Raw genomic sequence first — 19713 nt, 5'->3', positions numbered from 1 at the left:
GAATAATATATATTAGAAAATAGTAAAACTAGCATTATCATAAATTGGACATAATTATATTCATAGAGTATAAAACCATTCCAGCGTTTTTGTGCTTTGTACTGGGATTAGTTTAAGGCACTCCTGAAATGGACTATGAAAAAACATGATATCAAAGTAGACTTTGGTTTACTCTCCAGTGTGTGATGTCAATATATCCTGCTGATACCACCACTAGGTATTGCAATGTTAGGAACATGAAATTATCTCCTGAAGCTTTTACACCAGATAAATGCACTAATTAGGAATGTACTGAAGGACTGCGTGAGGCATCATAGCAAAATAGAGAGCATGCAGGAAAACACCTGCTTATTCAAGTGATAACTCCTCTGACATACTGCAGACAACAAATATTCAGCTTTAGCTATAGCTAGATCTACAAATACTAAAACAATTAAATGTTATGTTGTCACCAAAGTTATATTTTGTGTGCTGCTCTGAAACATACATTGTGATACAAAGAGGGGTTTTGGAGACGTACTAGACCAGGGGCAGGTAACCTTCAGCACTCCAGATGTTCTGGACTACATCTCCCATTATGTTTTGCTAACATTATGGCTGTAAGAGCATTATAGGAGATGTATTCCAAAACATCTGGGGTTGCTTACCCCTGTACTAGACCATGAAACTGATGGTCATATGGTTTATAACTGTCTGTGGAACTCCAAGATGGCATATGTTTGAACTACTAGATGCTTTGCTTTTATGTACCATTTATAGTACGATATTTTAATAGTGTAGGTATTAAGATTTAGTTTTAGCATAGTGTAAAGGTTAGTTAATTTCTACCATTTTAAACCTATATCATTAGCATTTCAGACTGGCACTCTTTAATCAAGTGTTCCTCCACACCACCTTGTGAAATCATCACATCCCTGCATTACCCTCATCCTCTTCTTTCAGAATATAATTTACTACCTTCCCTCCCATCTTCTCACTGTCTATAACTTTACCATCTCTCTTTACACCCAACAAAGAATGGCATATTCCTGCATTCTTTAATTAATTAGACCACTACCCATCCCTGCTTTACAAATCATGTCACATTGCATATCTCTCTAATTCAACTTTCTATATTCTATTCTATAATTAGGCATACCTTCCTTTCCTATTTATGTCCCTAATAAATTGTGTCACCACTCTCCCCTCCATTACATATACATATATATATATATTTCTATCTTCCCAATAAATATCTTAAATTCCTTTCATTCATAGTAAATAAGACAACCTTCACCTCAAACTGGTAATTGAAGAAAGTTCCCTTTCTTCCTATTGTTAAGATTTAATTATGTTAAAGAATGAGAGTGATTTCACCCCTTTTAGGGCAATTGCATACATTTTTTAGATTCTTTAGGGCAATTGCATACATTTTTTAGATTCTCTGGATGCCATAATTGGGAGGTTTGTTTAAAACTGTTTTATACAGAGGATTTGTTGCCTTTCATCATATTTCTTTCTTCAGGACTAGTATTCCTGACCTTTGGATAAGTGCCCCTTTCTCTAGGCAAAGGAGAGTGATGTTTATCTCTACCCAGTTCAGGTGACAGAAGTGGCCACTTTAGGGTGCCCAGACTGGGGGTGCAATGCTCCATGTAGTGTGGACACGCAGACCATGGAAGATAAGCTTCTTCATTCTCTACATGGTCTTACAGGGAGCTGTTCACTGGGAGTAGCTTCCTTTCAGACCGTGTAGAGGTCTGCATGGCCATACTACAAAGGGGAGGTAGGAAGGGGTCGGGGGGAGGCAAACGCATCTTTGCCTGTGTAGTCAGAAATCCTTGCAATGGCCCTGGACCCAGGTCTACCCATAGATGCTGATTCCTCAGCCAACTTCCTGTCCATTTACAAGGCATGAGGCTTCTTTTGAACCACTGCAGCCTATACTTAAAGGGACTCTCCAGTGCCAGAAAACATATCCTCTCCCTCCCACCCACCATCCCATGTTGCTGAAGGGGTTAAAACCCCTTCAGTGACTTACCTGAATCCAGATCCGATGTCCCTCGGCACTGGGTGAGGCTCTTCCCCACGCTCCTCCCCCACCTCATGCGCATGAGAAGCAATAGGCGTGTGCGCGCATTAGACCTTCCTAAAGGAAAGCATTATTCAATGCTTTCCTATGGGGATTCCGGCGACGTTGGAGGTAAGGACGTCCAGCGTCATTGTAGTGGTTATGGTGCTTATGCTATACTATTGAGTGAGAACCATACTGTTATCAACCAGAGAACTAATAAGCAGAGTAGATCAATTCAGTTAAGCAGAATACTCAAATACAAATGTTACATATCTTAATACATGTGAAAACATTACCACTTTATTTGTATTATTATTTTGTAATCGCATATCTAGTTCAAAATCAGTGATAAGTTTTCCCCAAATTAAAAATTTTTCATCTCATTCATTGTATCTTTTTTTTCACTGTGAATGACATAGAAACAATTTACAGTTGAATACTCCACTAGTCAAGAACAATACATGAAAAAACAATGCTTTTTGTTCCTCACCTACAATTGCAGAAGAGTTAGAGTATGCAGAGTCATTGGAATGAGCAGAAGAAGAGATATGGTAAGGAAACACAGTGAGGCTGTAGTTGCTGACAGCTGGAATGTATAAAAGAAAAGTAAAATAACACATCAGAAAAAAGACACAACACATACTTTATATCTCTCAACAAGGACAAGACAAAGATGAACTGTGAAAATGGAAACTTTTTGAAGCTCAACATATATTTTCTATTTTTAGAGTACTGGTATTTGAGAAAATATTCCCAAAATTTGCCAGTTGTTTAACTCTCCATCGATCACCAAAAGCACTAATTTTTAATGATGTACTTGAAATGGGACTGATAAAAAATATTTGGAGAAAAGCCAAAGATTCTCCTACAGGAAACAGAACTTAATTTTTACAGATGATCACATAACTGCAAATATTTGAAACTGTTTATGCTGTCTTTATTTAATTTATTTGACCCCTTCACCTTCTGTTGTGTCTTACAGCTGCCTCTACTCACAAAATTCTTAGGAGATCTCGTGTCCATAGTCTGTCTCAGTGGACTCGGTTTACTCCTTTCTTTTCAATTAGATTATATTTAATGTTTTTCTTTCCAGCTATTTTAAATTATGCTGGATCTAATGAATGCAATGAATGGTATGAGCCTGATTAATTAAGCTGAATATTTGTGCAATGATATGTCAGTATGGTTACCCTCTGTACATTTCTATTTTTATGCACTGTTGGTAAGCGTATAAGGCTCCATGTTAACTAGACCTGTAAAAACTACAAGTGAATTTGTATTGACCTACATAATTGTGTGAAATAAATGAATTCTAGTATTGTGGGGGGATCTTGATTAGTTAATTGATTTCAAATAAGATGTAAAAATGAGAACAATATTATTCAAGCCATGAATAGAAGGAATATTTATCAAAATTTTAAGGATATTATGGGGGAAGAATCATAAAATTTGAATTGCAAACACTATTTTAGATTGCCCTTGAAGCCAACTTCATCAGTTTTAGCTGTATTCTGAATATAAAGCAGTGAGAAGCCAGTCAGAACATAACACAACACAGATTTCATCAGTTCTGACTCCTATTGTTTTCCTTTTATGACCTGTTTTCTATAAAGAACCGGGCTTCTTGCAGTGTTAAAAGGCATTACTAGCAAAAATACAAACATACAAAATTCCTCTCAGTGTGCTATTTTATGTAATAGTGATTTATTTAAAAAAAGATTGTTGACCCTTTAACCCAACCCACGTGAAGGCCATTGGCATTTTCTTGAAACATTCTCAAACTTGTTTTTAACTAAATAACAGATAACTCCATTCTGATAGCTCCAATGTGAGCCAAGTTTCCCCACTGATAGAAAACATGTAACTGCAGTTAGAGAGGCTGATGGAATATAGCCAATACTTAATATTATTTGTATTTAGCATAATATTGTATTGTTGCTGGTAATGTACCATATCATGTCCTCTAATGAGTACAATTGTCAGCACAGATGATCAGATATCAAGGATTTGAGCTTAAATTTATGGGACAAAGTACTATATAATAAACGTTTAATTTGGTAACGTAGTAAACGATAAGTCACCTACTTCTAGTTTCTTTAACTTTTCAAGGAAAGACAACAATTTATTAGGCTCATTGGTGTCTTTATCTCATGTGAAAGCACTTTAGCATGGTTCTTAATTGAACAAACATGCTCACTTTAAAAAATCTTTGAAAACTCAGCGTATCAATTAAACTGTCAAAAATGACCTACCAAGCACTCCATAAACCATTTTCTAACAAACTATTTAATTCCCCTACTTTAACCCTTTGTGTCACTATACCCCACGCCCTCTAGCATGTAAGCTCATTGAGCAGGGCCCTCAACCCCCTCTGTTCCTGTACGTCCAGTGGTCTGATCTCAATTATGTGTCTGTTAGTCCACCCATTGTAAAGCGCTATGGAATTTGTTGGCGCTATATAAATAATAAAATAATAAAAATAATAATAAAGGGGGGGGGTGGGTGCTTGTCTGTGGCCACTGTGATAAAAAAATGCCCCCAACAATATTTTTTCCCAGTCCGACCCTGCTTGAGAGCCTGTTTTGAAGGAGACATAGGTTTGCTTTAATTGCAGTTTCCTCAATGAATATTTGTTTTTTCTTATAATAGTCTGTTTATGCCTAAGAAAGAGACCAAACAAAACCAATTAAGCATTTTTTTTTGAGTGCACTAATTGTTTTATTTATTATTTAAAGGTGTGTTTGCAGAATATCTACAGTGAAGTCTTTAAGTTTCCCTAGCGTTTGGTGTCTCACTTTGAAGGTGGATTCACTCTCAACAACTCCTGCACATTTTCGTTACAGTCACTCACCCAACTAGCTGGTTAACAGAGTGAGTGGTTTTAAAATGAACCCACACAGTGTATCTCATTTAGTTATCTTAAACTCTCATGCAACCTTTTGCATATTCCTAACTTAATAGTCGGTCACATTCAACCAACCACTATTAAAAAATCGGACTGGCCTTCAGAAAGGAGATCCATTAGATTAAACATTTACAAAATACTTTTTAAATGAGATTCACTGGGGGGGGGGGGGGGGAAACAACATCATCATACTGACATAATAGGAGAAGAATACATAAATGACAGATCCCAGAGGAAATTGAGCTGAATCAAATTCAACACTCCTAAATGAGGGTTAACCCCTAGCTCAGAAACCACAAACCCCCAAAAAGTCGAGTGTTGTTGTGGGATACAATGAGAAGACAAATTTAGTTGGACTATAGATAAGTGATTGATATTAAAACATGACTTTTATTCATGAAAAATATATAAAACCTTGACCTGAGTCATTACAAATGTAACAATATGAATAAAAGTGAGCATACGCTTATTGATATTCACACTTAAATCACCAAAATACTCGAATGATAATAATACTTGTGATTATTAGTACACACACTGCTATATACGCTAAATATTGCCAGACACTGTAATGATTTCACCCAACACTTTGAGCATTATAACATGATGAATCATATAGTTTTTGGTTTATATACTACCATCACCTAAATGTTACCAATTGTAGTGTTCAGACAATGGGGAATATTGCCTAAATGTTGGTCAGGCAAAAATGATCTTAAGAGATTTCTAACTACACATAGTGAGCAAGATCAATGTTTTCCAGAGCTCCACTAGGACATTCGAAATACTCAAATTATAGTGATTACAATTATCATTAATATGCACACTGTGATAACTGATATGTCCAGTTAATTGTTGTTCTAAATAAATAAGAATCATCATCTAAATGTTGATTAATAGTCTAATGATCTATCACCAAAAATTACAGTATAGTGGTATGTTGGATCCATATTATTTTTTGTCTCCACATTCAAGGAACTGAAATTATCCGATATATTGTATTCAGAAACTAGAGATCGCTGCCTAAATGTTAATTTTGCAAAAAAAACAGGCATGGAAATCTTGAATAGCAAATAGGACCAACATCACTAGTCAAGACCAATAATCACCCTGTGTTAAAATATAAGTAATAAATAAGACCTCTATGAATGTAGTGTATAGCTTTCCGAGCCTAAACAGTTTGTGTATGCATTATATTCAGCCATGTACCAATTGTGGGTGATCTAATCCCATCTATATGTTATCACAGAGGGACTGAAAGTAGAGTGAGGGTACATTAGGAACAACTTCAAAAGTATTGAATGGGAACAGATCATTGATCATAAAGTAGCAAATATGTCTACTGTAGGAAAATCTAATCCATTCCACCAGTAAGTATATTTACCAAAGACATACAAAACTTGGAGTCTGGTTGGTGTTTCCACCTTCCAGACTCCCAGCTGGAGTGCAGCACTTTACCATTGTATATGAAGTGCATCTACAAAAGGATAAATACATAAAACACTTACCCCTTTTACACTTACCCCTTTTTAGGGGGTATATATGAAATTAAAAAAGAGACAAATTATAGTACAATACTGTATAATATAAATAGGCTATTTTTATGTGATCAGTGAGTAAAAAGAAACTGACATTTTCAAGAGCCCTTTTATAAATTAAGGCTCTAAACTTCAGTGTTTCTGTGTCTTTAAGGTAGACAACTATACCCCTCTTATAGCTTGGGTTTCTCTCTGTTCCTCTCCACGATGTGTATAGAGGAAACAAAAATAGGAAAAGAACTCTAGCTGTGGTATATCACTACCCTAACTGGAGCCCGGTACAGGATGCAGATAGGGGTGGATGATGAATTTATTAAAGATATATGACAAAATGACATGTAAAAACAATAAAGGATGTAAATAATAAACAAGTATTCCTCTTATCGCCATTGGCAATAAGAGGAATACTTTTTTATTATTTATAGCCTTTATTGTTTTTGTATGTCATTTTTAAATGTTAAAATTTAAAATATATCTTTAATAAATTCATCATGCACCTCTATCTGCATCCTGTACCTTGTTCCGGTTAGGGTAGTGTCACCCTACAAATCGACACAAAGCCAGCACACTTAGAGCCAGTTACCAAAAAGCTCTTAATAAGGTGAGCACCCATTTTTTACTGTACGTGGATTGGATACACTCTTCAACTTGATATACCACACCTAGAGTTCTTTTTCTATTTCTGTTTCCTCTATATACGTCGTGGAGAGGAACAGAGAGAAACCCAAGGTGTAAGAGGAGTATAGTTGTCTACCTTAAACTGTGTGTACCTACCATAGCAACATTATAACGTGTGTGTGCTGAATTGCCTCTTTGAACACATCATGAGTTTTTTTCAGCAAGGATAAGTCCATCCAATTTTTCTAATTTTCAACATCCGGTCGGAAACTTAGCCTCCCTCTTTTTAAACTCAGGAAAAGTTTAGAGACGATTCCCCTCTGATGAGCCTTTGGGCGAAACGCATACATCAGGGGCTTAGACGGCTCCCAGCACTCAGAATATTTGGTTTCTGATTTATAACACCATTATTACCTTGATTTAATTTGTTTGGGAGAACTATTTGTATATTTCTTTGATTGATACTTTCAAGACAGTGTTATTTAGGTTGTCTGAGGGAAGGCAAGATATTTAGTCCTGTTTAGGAGGTGCTCTCGAAGGCACAGCAGGAACTTGTCAGGTTATATATATTTACTGGTGGAATGGATTCAAATTTTCTACAACAGACATATTTGCTTCTACATTATCAATGATCTGTTCCCATTCGATACTTTGAAAGCTGTCATTCCCATACGATACTTTCGAAGTTGTTACTAATGTACCCTCTACTTTCAGTCCCTCTGTGGTTACATATAGCTGGGATTAGATTTGCGTATACCAAATATAGCAGTGCGTATACCAATAATCACAGTATTATTATCATACAACCATATTGGTGATTGCAGTGTATATATCAATAAACGTATGTTCACTTTTATTCATTATGTTACACGTGTTATGACTCAGGTCAAGGTTTTATATATTTTTCATGAATAAAAGTTATGTTTTAATGTTATTTACGTATCTTTAGTCCAACTAAATTTTTCTTCTCACTGTATCCCACAACAACACTCAACCTTTTTGCGTTTTGAAATGACAATTCACCTTTTACGGTGCAGTAAATTCATATTATATTTGGCTAACACTGTCTCTGTAAACACCAGACAAGGCACTACCCTTCACTTGAAAAACAGAAATGCTACTTAAAATTATAAATTCTGTTATATGTAAATTGTCTGGGTTATTCTCTAAAGTGTGCATTGTCAGGAATGTAAGAGTTACTTCTAATTTTTTACAAATGTTTCCAGTTCAGCTACTATGACCTAAAATGTGAAATTTACTTTATATTCCCCAAAAACTGCTGCTTTACTGAATAACTTATATTATATGTAAGGTGGTATATGAAATGGAAACAATTCTTGCTCTCAAGTAAATTATTAACACTATAGGGTTGACTTTAAATATTATCCTTGTTTTTATTTCCTAGTTGTAGCAGGTGTTCAAAAAGTACATTTTCCAAGTATCAACTCTTATTCATAAAGTCAATACAATAATTACCTAGGAAATGTATTGTATCAAAGTTAGTTCTGTAAACAGTTCTGTAATACCTAAATCAACTAAATAGTTGAGAGATATAAAGCATCACAACAATAACACAATGGGTACATCAATGAATGTGTGATAATGGTACCATGAAAACACATGAAAAGCAAACAAGTGATGTTAATAAGCAGCACTGAATGAGACAGACAACACAAGAAATAAACACATATCTGCTCTTGCTGCATGATTTACTCATAAATAATGCATTATACTATAAATTTATCCAGCTTCTTGAGTAGACCAGTTGTGAAAAGTAAAGTCATTTTATTAATCCATTCTATTTATATATTCTAGTTCTATCTGTTGTCTGGGATAGCTAAGCTTCCAGTAATAATTTATGTAACAATTCAGACAGTATGTACCATGGAGACATTGTGTCCCAGAAAACAATTTCACTAATATCAATAGCATCTTGAAATCAGCCGTGATCAGTGCTTTTCATTATATTGTCAGGGCATCTGCTTTGTGTTGAATCAAACACCAAGACCACATTACCCATGTAATGTTATGAAACAGTCTATCGTAAAAAAAAAAAAGTGCTAATTCTCATGTTTTACTGGCAAAGCTTTATAGTACGTGCATCTGATATCTGTCCAAAGACAACCCTGGGATTCAGCAGGAGCCAAAAGATGTTCAAAATGAAAAGTTTAATATAAAAACACTGGCTACGGGAATCAAGGGTAATATGGATGAAAGGAATATCTAAATAATTTAAAAACACACATTTGAATTTGAATTTGGGTTAAGCAATGTGTATATTTTCAATAAAGCAATAACAGGTTTTAATCAAACCTTTATAATCAGGTAGAGATGTATCCATTAGGCTAATCATTGCTTTGTCAAACAAATTCTTCCTTGTAGAATAAAATTAGAAATGGCAGGCAGCTGACAGACAGATGCTTAATCTCAAAGCTTTGGGACAGTTTTAGATCAAGGACATATGCCAGTTAATGAAAACTAAACTTGTAAAGTACACCTACATGTGTTGTCTGTATAGTTAGGTTTTGCCTTTAGTGGAGTTCCCATAAGGCTGCCGAGGCCTTGGCCACGGCCTCAGCCTCAGGGCAGCACACAGGGATGTAAGGTGAAAGGTGCTGAAAGGCTGTATCATTGGTGGTACAGCAGGAGTGCTCGCTTGAGAAGGAGAGTAGCTCTTTCCCCTTCTCACCTGGCAGATCCTCTCGATGTCAGCTTCATAACCCCCCTCTTGAAACTTCGGCTGCCTGCAGATCCCGCTGTGGCCTCGAAACCGATGGGTAAGAAGCAAGGTGTGCTCAGGGGGCAATAGGGGGGACATAAATTAATGGAGGGGCATACACAATTCACACACTGGCATTCTTCACAAATACACCTGTCATTTACATGCACTCACTAACATTCCTTTACAAATATGCCCCTACATGCAAACTGCCACCCAACCAGCCACATACTCATATTCCTATTCACCCAATCAGATAGTCCCATCTTACCTCCCAGTCATATCCACTCACTCTCTCACATTCATATACTTAACCTCTTAACATGTCAACCACCTTGTATTCTGCAATCCATTCACCATACAGTCATACCCCAAACTACTCACATTCATCCATCCAATCACATACCCCAAACTAGTCACATATTATCACATAACCCAACACGCAGTATGTAAACCCACAGAAAACCCAAGCACGTATTACCAAACCTTAGAATGGTCGGATTTAACGTAGGTGAAAAAGAGTAGTCAGAGGATAGCCAAAAATTAGAACACCACAGATCAGGAGAACAATACAAGAATAGCCGGGTCAGGATACCAGAAATCAGGAGGTCAAAATACAAGCCGAGTCAGGGAAACAGAAAACAGGAATGTCAAAAGCCAAGCCGGGTCAGTACACAAAAACAACGGTAAATATGCAAGAAGAATCAAAGAGCACTAAGGGGAACACCAGAAACCACAATAGGGCAAGGAACAAGGCAAAAGGCGCCCCTTTTATAAGGGAGCGTCTTTTGCTTTAAGGCCATGTCCCCAAAATGTTCTGGGCCGGTATTGATGACACGGGACCGCGTTAACGATGTCATACCACATACCGCAAACTACTCACATCTATCCAATCACATACCCTAAACTAGTCACATTCATCCATCCAATCACATACCCCAAACTAGTCACATTCATCTATCCAATCAAATACCCCAAACTAGTCACATTCATCTATCCTATCACATACCCCAAACTTGTGTCAGGATCGGGACAGGGATCCAACACGCAGAGTACAAAGAGTGGAAAGGTACGTATACCGGGCCTTAGAATGGCCGGACTAACGTACCGAGAGTAATAGAGAATAGTCAGAGACAAGCCGAGGTCGAGGGAACGGGAAGACAGATAAGCGAGAGACAAGCCGGGTCAAGGGAGAACAGAGAAGCAGGGAAGAACAACAAGCCGAGTCAAAACCAAATAGAGCAAACTAGAATACCAGAGCACTGAGTGACTAGACAGGCTAGAACCACGACAGGGCAATGAGCTGAAGAGAGAAGTAAGCTTAAATACCCTGGCTCCGGATGGTAAGCACGCCTCTGACAAGTGCCGATTGGATATCGGACACTTGAGTGACAGGTCGCTCGTGATAGCGTCATGACGTCACGTATTGAGCGTCCTGCTAGAAAAGGACGTGGATTCCTCGCGGCCGGTGTTTAAGTGGCTGGATGAACCGCGAGGAACGGAGGAAACAGCTCGCCTGGACGGATAAACCATCAAGTCTCTACCTCCCTTAGAGGTAGAGACCTCAGGTACCCTGACAGTACCCCCCCTCTCAGATACGCCCACCGGGCGGAAGGAACCGGGGCGAGATGGGAAGCGGAGGTGAAATGCTCTGCGAAGGCGAGAAGCATGAACGTCCTCCTGAGGTACCCAACTCCTCTCCTCAGGACCATATCCCCTCCAGTTGACCAGATATTGCAATTTTCCCCTTGAAATTCTGGAATCAACGATGGAGCTGACCTCGTACTCCTCCCGACCCTCCACCTGAACAGGATGAGGCGAGGAGACCTTAGAGGAGAATTTGTTGCAAATAAGAGGTTTCAACAAGGAGACATGAAAAGAGTTAGGAATGCGTAAGGCAGGTGGCAGAGCAAGGCGATACGCAACCGGATTGATACGAGTGAGAACCCTGTAAGGGCCTATGTAGCGAGGAGCAAATTTCATAGATGGAACTTTTAGTCGAATATTCTTAGTACTTAACCATACCCTATCCCCAGGAACAAAAACAGGAGCCGCTCTTCTATGCTTGTCAGCGTGTTTCTTGAACAACGAGGAACTATGTAACAGAATTTGCCGAGTCTGATCCCATAATTTCTTCAGGTTGGCGACATGATCATCAACCGACGGTATCCCCTGAGAAGAGGAAACCGAAGGAAAAATCGAAGGATGAAAGCCATAGTTCATGAAGAAAGGGCTAGAGCGAGTTGAATCGCAAACAAGGTTATTGTGTGCGAACTCCGCCCAAGGAATCAGACCGACCCAATCGTCCTGGTGTTCGGAAACAAAGCAACGCAGATACTGTTCGATCTTTTGATTGGTACGTTCAGCAGCTCCGTTAGACTGAGGGTGATAGGCAGAGGAGAAGTTCAATTTGATGCCCATTTGAGAACAAAATGATCTCCAGAAACGTGAGACAAATTGAGAGCCTCTATCAGAAACAATCTCCGAAGGAATCCCATGTAGGCGAAAAACCTCTCTTGCAAAAATCTCCGCCAATTCAGGAGAAGTCGGAAGTTTAGGTAATGGCACGAAATGGGCCATCTTAGTAAATCTATCCACCACCGTGAGAATAACAGTCTGTCTCTTGGAAGCAGGCAAATCAACGATAAAGTCTATGGACAAACAGGACCAAGGTTTCTCAGGAATGTCCAAGGGGTGTAAGAGGCCACATGGAGATGCATGAGGTAGTTTAGTCTTGGCACAAGTTTCACAAGCTGCGACGAACTCCTCAATATCTTTTCGAAGTGAAGACCACCAGAAATCCTTGGATATCAAAGAGTATGTCTTGCGAATACCAGGATGACCAGCTATTTTACTTTCGTGAAAACATTGTAAGAGCTCCAGTTGAAGTTCAGGAGGAACAAAGTTTCTTCCCTCAGGAGTGTTTCCGGGAGCTAGATGTTGTGACTTCAAGATCTGGTCAAGTAGCGGAGAATGAATTTTGAGACTGGTATTAGCAATAATATTGCATTTGGGTACAATGGAGGACATAAGTGGTTCAACTGAAGCAGAGGGCTCATATTGGCGAGATAGTGCATCGGCTTTAGAATTCTTTGACCCAGGTCTGTAAGTCAGAACGTAATTGAAATGGGTAAGAAACAACGACCAACGAGCCTGCCTGGAGGACAACCGCTTAGCCTCTCCGATATAAGACAAATTTTTGTGGTCAGTTAGAATGGTAACAGGATGTAATGTACCTTCCAATAAATGTCTCCACTCTTTCAAAGCCTTGATAACCGCTAGTAATTCTCTGTCACCAATGTCATATCTGCTTTCAGTACCGGTCAATTTTTTAGAGAAAAATCCACATGGATGTAATGGTTTATCAACCCCCAACCTTTGAGATAGGACAGCACCTAAACCAGTCTCTGATGCGTCTACCTCAAGTAGAAAAGGCAGAGAAGTGTCGGGGTGAACTAAAATTGGAGCGGAAGCGAAAAGCTCCTTGAGAGTTTTGAACGCAAGGAGAGCTTCAGTAGTCCAATTCTTAGTATCAGCCCCCTGTTTGGTCATATTAGTGATAGGTGCGATAATGGAAGAATAGCCCTTAATAAAGCGCCTATAATAATTAGAAAAACCAATAAATCTCTGTACGGCTTTAAGACCTTTGGGTAAAGGCCACTCTAGAATGGATTGGAGCTTATCCGGATCCATCTTAAATCCCTCCCCAGAGATCACATAGCCGAGAAAGGTTACCTGGGTTTGATCAAAGCTACATTTCTCCAACTTGCAGTACAAGCCATGCTGGAGAAGCTTGTGCAAAACCCTCCTGACTTGCTTGTGATGAGTCTCAATCTCACTAGAATGAATGAGTATATCATCTAGGTATACAATGACGCAATCTTGCTGAAATTCCCTAAGAACCTCATTTATCAGATCCTGGAATACAGCTGGCGCATTGCATAACCCAAAAGGCATAACAGTATATTCATAGTGACCATATCGAGTATTGAATGCCGTCATCCACTCATGTCCCTGCTGGATTCTCACCAAGTTATATGCCCCTCTGAGGTCTAACTTGGTGAAAATAGTAGAGCCCTTCAAACGATCGAAGAGTTCGGTGATCAAGGGAATCGGGTAGGCATTTTTAATGGTTATCTTATTCAAGCCTCGATAATCAATACAAGGTCTCAAAGAACCATCTTTCTTTTTAACAAAAAAAAATCCAGCCCCGGCAGGGGAGGAGGACCTCCTGATGAATCCCTTGTCTAAATTCTCGTGAATATACTCCTCTAGAACTGAGTTCTCTTTTGTAGATAATGGGTATACATGACCTCTGGGAGGCATGGTACCAGGGAGTAGGTTAATTTTGCAATCAAAGGACCTGTGAGGAGGTAAGGTGTCGGCTTTCTTTTTGTCAAATACTGCCTTTAAATCTAGATACTGAGGCGGAATTTGTGTCTCTGTAGGATTGTCAGAGGTAGTCGATGTGTTAGTTAATCCGAGAGGTAAGACCTTCCGCAAGCATTTTTCTTGACAATTCTTTCCCCACGAAACTATCTCCCCTGACTCCCAATTAATAATAGGGTTGTGTCTCCTCAACCAGGAGTACCCCAGGACTATGGGAATAGACGGAGAAGAAATGAGCATTAAGGATATATCCTCTTTATGTAGGATGCCAACAGTTAAGTTAATCGGTATGGTCTCATGGAAAATAACAGGCTCAAGTAACGGTCTACCATCGATGGCCTCAACAGCCAGTGGTGTCTCTTTTAACTGGGATGGGATAGCATGCTTGGCAACAAAACCCTGATCTATAAAGCTCTCAGCAGCTCCAGAATCGATTAGTGCCATAGTCTTTACTACTCCCTTCTCCCACCTCAAAGAAACGGGTAACAGAAGCCTGAACTCTTTGTAGTTGTGAATAGAGGACAAAGTAGAAACACCCAAGGCCTGTCCTCTAGAGAAACTTAGGTGCGAGCGTTTCCCGAACGATTAGGACAATTTAGGCGTAAATGTCCTCTGACTCCACAATACATACATAAACCCTCCCTTCTTCTGTACTGTCTCTCTCTCTCTGTGAGATGAGTACTGCCTATCTGCATAGGTTCAGAAATACGTAAGTCCTCGAACTCAGAATTTTGAAAGGTAGGCGCTAGTTTAAAGGAGGGTCTACGGGTCCTATCTCGAGTGTTCTGCCTCTCTCTTATGCGTTCATCAATACGAGATATAAAAGAAATTAAATCCTCCAAATTCTCAGGGAGTTCTCTAGTAGCGACCTCGTCAAGAATTACATCTGATAGCCCATTCAGAAACACATCTATATAAGCCTGTTCGTTCCACTTAACTTCTGCCGCCAAGGACCTGAACTCTAGTGCATAGTCCACAAGTGTTCGATTGTCCTGTCTAAGGCGCAACAGTAATCTAGCTGCATTGACCTTTCTACCAGGAGGGTCAAAAGTTCTTCTAAACGCAGCTACAAAGGCATTATAATTATAGACTAGTGGATTATCATTCTCCCATAAAGGATTGGCCCATCTCAGAGCTTTCTCAATGAGTAAAGTAATAACAAATCCAACCTTCGCTCTATCTGTAGGATAAGAGCGGGGTTGTAATTCGAAATGGATGCTAATCTGGTTCAGAAAACCACGGCACTTCTCCGGTGACCCGCCATAACGTACTGGTGGGGTAATACGGGAAGAAGCACCTACAGTGGCTACCTCTAGACCTGAGACTGCAGGAGAAATAGAAGGAGTACGTGTCTCCTCAGGTGGGTTACTAGCACGAGACAAAAGTGCCTGTAGTGCTAGAGCCATCTGATCCATCCTATGCTCCATGGCGTCAAACCTGGGATCAGAAGAACCAAGCTGACTGTTTGTACCTGCAGGATCCATTGGCCCTGTCGTAATGTCAGGATCGGGACAGGGATCCAACACGCAGAGTACAAAGAGTGGAAAGGTACGTATACCGGGCCTTAGAATGGCCGGACTAACGTACCGAGAGTAATAGAGAATAGTCAGAGACAAGCCGAGGTCGAGGGAACGGGAAGACAGATAAGCGAGAGACAAGCCGGGTCAAGGGAGAACAGAGAAGCAGGGAAGAACAACAAGCCGAGTCAAAACCAAATAGAGCAAACTAGAATACCAGAGCACTGAGTGACTAGACAGGCTAGAACCACGACAGGGCAATGAGCTGAAGAGAGAAGTAAGCTTAAATACCCTGGCTCCGGATGGTAAGCACGCCTCTGACAAGTGCCGATTGGATATCGGACACTTGAGTGACAGGTCGCTCGTGATAGCGTCATGACGTCACGTATTGAGCGTCCTGCTAGAAAAGGACGTGGATTCCTCGCGGCCGGTGTTTAAGTGGCTGGATGAACCGCGAGGAACGGAGGAAACAGCTCGCCTGGACGGATAAACCATCAAGTCTCTACCTCCCTTAGAGGTAGAGACCTCAGGTACCCTGACAACTTGTCACATTCATCTATCCTATCGTATGCCGCAAACTACTCACATCTATCCAATCACATACCCCAAACTAGTCACATTCATCCATCCAATCACATACCCCAAACTACCTACATTCATCTATCCAATCACATACCCCCAACTAGTCGCATTCATCTATCCTATCACATACCGCAAACTACTCACATCTATCCAATCACATACCCCAAACTAGTCACATTCATCCATCCAATCACATACCCCAAACTAGTCACATTCATCTATCCTATCACATACCGCAAACTACTCACATCTATCCAATCACAAACCCCAAACTAGTCACATTCATCCATCCATTTACATACCCCAAACTAGTCACATTTATCTATCCTATCGCATACCGCAAACTACTCACATCTATCCAATCACATACCCCAAACTAGTCACATCCATCCATCCAATCACATACCCCAAACTAGTCACATCCATCCATCCAATCACATACCCCAAACTAGTCGCATTCATCTATCCAATCACAGACACCAAGCTTCAAAGATATGGCAGGCTGGGGTACATTGAGGAAACTGGCCTTTGGGCAGCAGGGAGGGTAAATCAAGCTCTCCATACTTCTGTGACTGTCTAGTTTTAACTGTATAACTGGACATTATGGTTTTTCCATGATGTGTCTTTATGTTTATGAGGTTTTTGTTAGAAGCTAAAGTGAATGCTTTTGTAACAGTGAAGTAATTATGTTATGAGAGCTTGCAGTCAAGTGTAATATGATCTAAAACATGTCTACCTTGGTTCATTTAAAATGAATGAACTTGTGGTTTGTAAATCTGTCAAGCTGACAAAGATTGGTACAGATACTGAATCATTGCTAGTTTATTTTCTGGAGTTGATTTTAGTTCATAGATGCTATTGATATTAAGGATACTTTTTTGAAAGAAAAATCAACTATAGAGGTACTTGGGTTAATGAAATCTGTCATTCATAACCTGTAAACAAACCAGGGCAAGACAAGTCTTCCTTTCTGTCAGTGAATATTCAAAACATAATGCACAACTTGCCTCCCTACTCATAAATGGACATTGTCCTAAAATATGCCAACATATTTATGAAGCAGACAGATAGACAGACACTTTACTAAGAAATGGACATTAATACCATTGTCCATAACTAATATGGGGGATGCTTGCATGTTGTTGTTTCTTTTTACTTCCTAGAATGGGAGAAAGAGAATGGGCAACCTTACCACAATGATTATAATATTATGAAACACCTCACCAATTATAGGGTGTCAATGGGGAAAGGGCACTTTTCCAGGTCCTACATGTAAAAGGGAATCCAGGGACCATTGCTACTTTATTTTTCAGGATGGCTCGGCCGGTCTATTTTTAAGTTTCGTAAGCCAGCATATTTTTATGCTATATAATGTTTTTAATCTTAGAATAAGACAGCTGTGGAATAATTTCAAGTAACCAGCTACAACTGACATAAAACTGCTATCTTCCCAATCAGCATTCCCTCAAGTTTAGTTGAAAAGGTATCGTTTAAGGTTAAATTCTATCTGAATGCTATAGATGTTAGTTCTAGCCTTATCTCACTTCCCCAAAATTGTATTTGCTTAATATGTCAAGAGTTTTACAACTTCTGAAATCAGCTCTTAACAAAACAGGCAGTAACTCAGTGTAATGAAACATTCTCTAGCCATGATTACTTAATCCCATACTTTAAGGACAGAGCAAAGGTTTATGGGAGTTTCAGTCTAACTGTCTGCTGTATTAAGCCAAAAAGTGAAGTACAATTTTAAGTCATGACATCAAGTAAAATATTAGACCCTTGCAGCTAACTAACTATAATATATATAATTCCTTCCTCATTGACAGCTGCCACACATACTTATATCGCTTTCACTGTCAGGACCTGTTCTGCCATCACCGCTATTTGGCAGCTCATGAATCCCATTCACCATCTCCAAGGGCCAATAATGTGAGGCTGATTTCAACACCTGAAAACCTGGAAGAAGAGAGAAGAAAAGGTAGCTTTGTCAAAAATGTGCATTGTACATCCAACTACATAAAAGCTCTACTCATGACATGCATCCAGAGGCAGAAAAAGGAATAAAAACTATTTCAAAAAATTGTTTTAGTATGAGTGTTAAAGGATAACGAAAAAGTTAATTCCCATTTGTTCAGCTTCCACGGTAACTTTGAGTTATGTACTTTTCTATTAGGAAAACTCGGAATGCTCCCATAACAATCCAGGATGCCAAAGATCTGAGTGATATGACAAAAACACATCTCTTGCACATGTGAGGTTTTTTTTTATTAAATAAAACTGCAACGTGACTGAAATATTAATAATAGATGGAAATTCAGCACACTTTCTATTAACAAAATTACATTTTAGCTGAAGTTGTGACTTGAATATTTCAACTTAAAGAGTTTCTTCAAGCTCCCATAGCCAATTTAGTGATCTAAAGTGGCTATGGTGCCTGGTGTCTGTTATGCAACATTGTGCTATGAAAATCTGCAGATTTTGGGCTTAACCTCTCTCCTGCTGGATATGAAATTCCACCTCTGGTAGCATCATTGGTGTGAATCAGCCAGCCCAGAACTCTAATGTCGATCATGTGCAACATTCTCTGCTCAGAATTGCAATTATTGGTTGAGAGCAGTTTATAGCATTGAGTGTTGTAAAGTGTTTATACTATATTGACTCTTAATTTCCAAAGCTCTGAAATTCTAAAGACCTCTGGTATAAAACTGACAAAAAACATGCACAACAAATGTCATCAATAGGAAACACAATTCAATCAATACAACCAACACTTTCAGAATATCTTTTATTTTAAATGTATTTATTTATTTTTAAAGATGTGATTATAGCCAGATTACAGGGAAACTCTAGGCTACAACTAACCACCTGTTTTTTTTTAAAGATTTCTACACATTATATGATAAAATTATGCAATAAATATGTTTGTTACTTTACTGGAATTTACACGATGATGAAATTCACCTATATCTTGCACAAACCTTTTATCACGAGATGCTTGGTTTTCTTGCAAATCTATATTAACAATTTAGCAAATGATCATAATACATAATTCAAAGGTACCTTTGATAAAAAAAAATATTTCTGGGATGAGGGGGCATGGCTCAGCAGGCTTATAGTGAAGCTTTCTGCTACAAATTTATTTTGGGGGGCAAAAACTATAATATTTTCAGCATGCAAACAAATATAGCATATTAATAAGGCCAAAATATATCAAATGCATTAACGTTGTATTTCTGCCCGGAGTGTCCCTTTAAGGTATGCTCTCTAAGTGAGGCTGGAATTATTATGAAACGCTGCCCTCCCACCACTGTGCCACCCCATATTTTCTTTGGATTCTATACTGGTGACTGTTGCAACTTTTTACTAGCCAGTCCGAACTTGCTAAAGTATCT

General features: G+C 39.0%; 1 protein-coding gene across 1 annotated transcript in view; it reads right to left on the bottom strand.

The window, feature by feature from the left end:
- ADGRD1 (adhesion G protein-coupled receptor D1) overlaps nucleotides 1-19713 on the bottom strand; it is a 612495-nt gene that overhangs the window by 579814 nt on the left and 12968 nt on the right. The window contains exons 3-4 of the mRNA XM_063457024.1: nucleotides 18161-18277; nucleotides 2544-2639 (exon numbers count right to left, since the gene is read on the bottom strand). Coding sequence (XP_063313094.1) covers nucleotides 2544-2639; nucleotides 18161-18277 — 213 coding nt within the window. The remainder of the gene's footprint in view (nucleotides 1-2543; nucleotides 2640-18160; nucleotides 18278-19713) is intronic.

The sequence above is a fragment of the Pelobates fuscus genome, chromosome 5 (genome assembly GCF_036172605.1).
Source record: "Pelobates fuscus isolate aPelFus1 chromosome 5, aPelFus1.pri, whole genome shotgun sequence".
In the NCBI taxonomy this organism is placed as follows: domain Eukaryota; kingdom Metazoa; phylum Chordata; class Amphibia; order Anura; family Pelobatidae; genus Pelobates; species Pelobates fuscus.
This window is presented reverse-complemented; position numbering and strand designations above follow the sequence as displayed.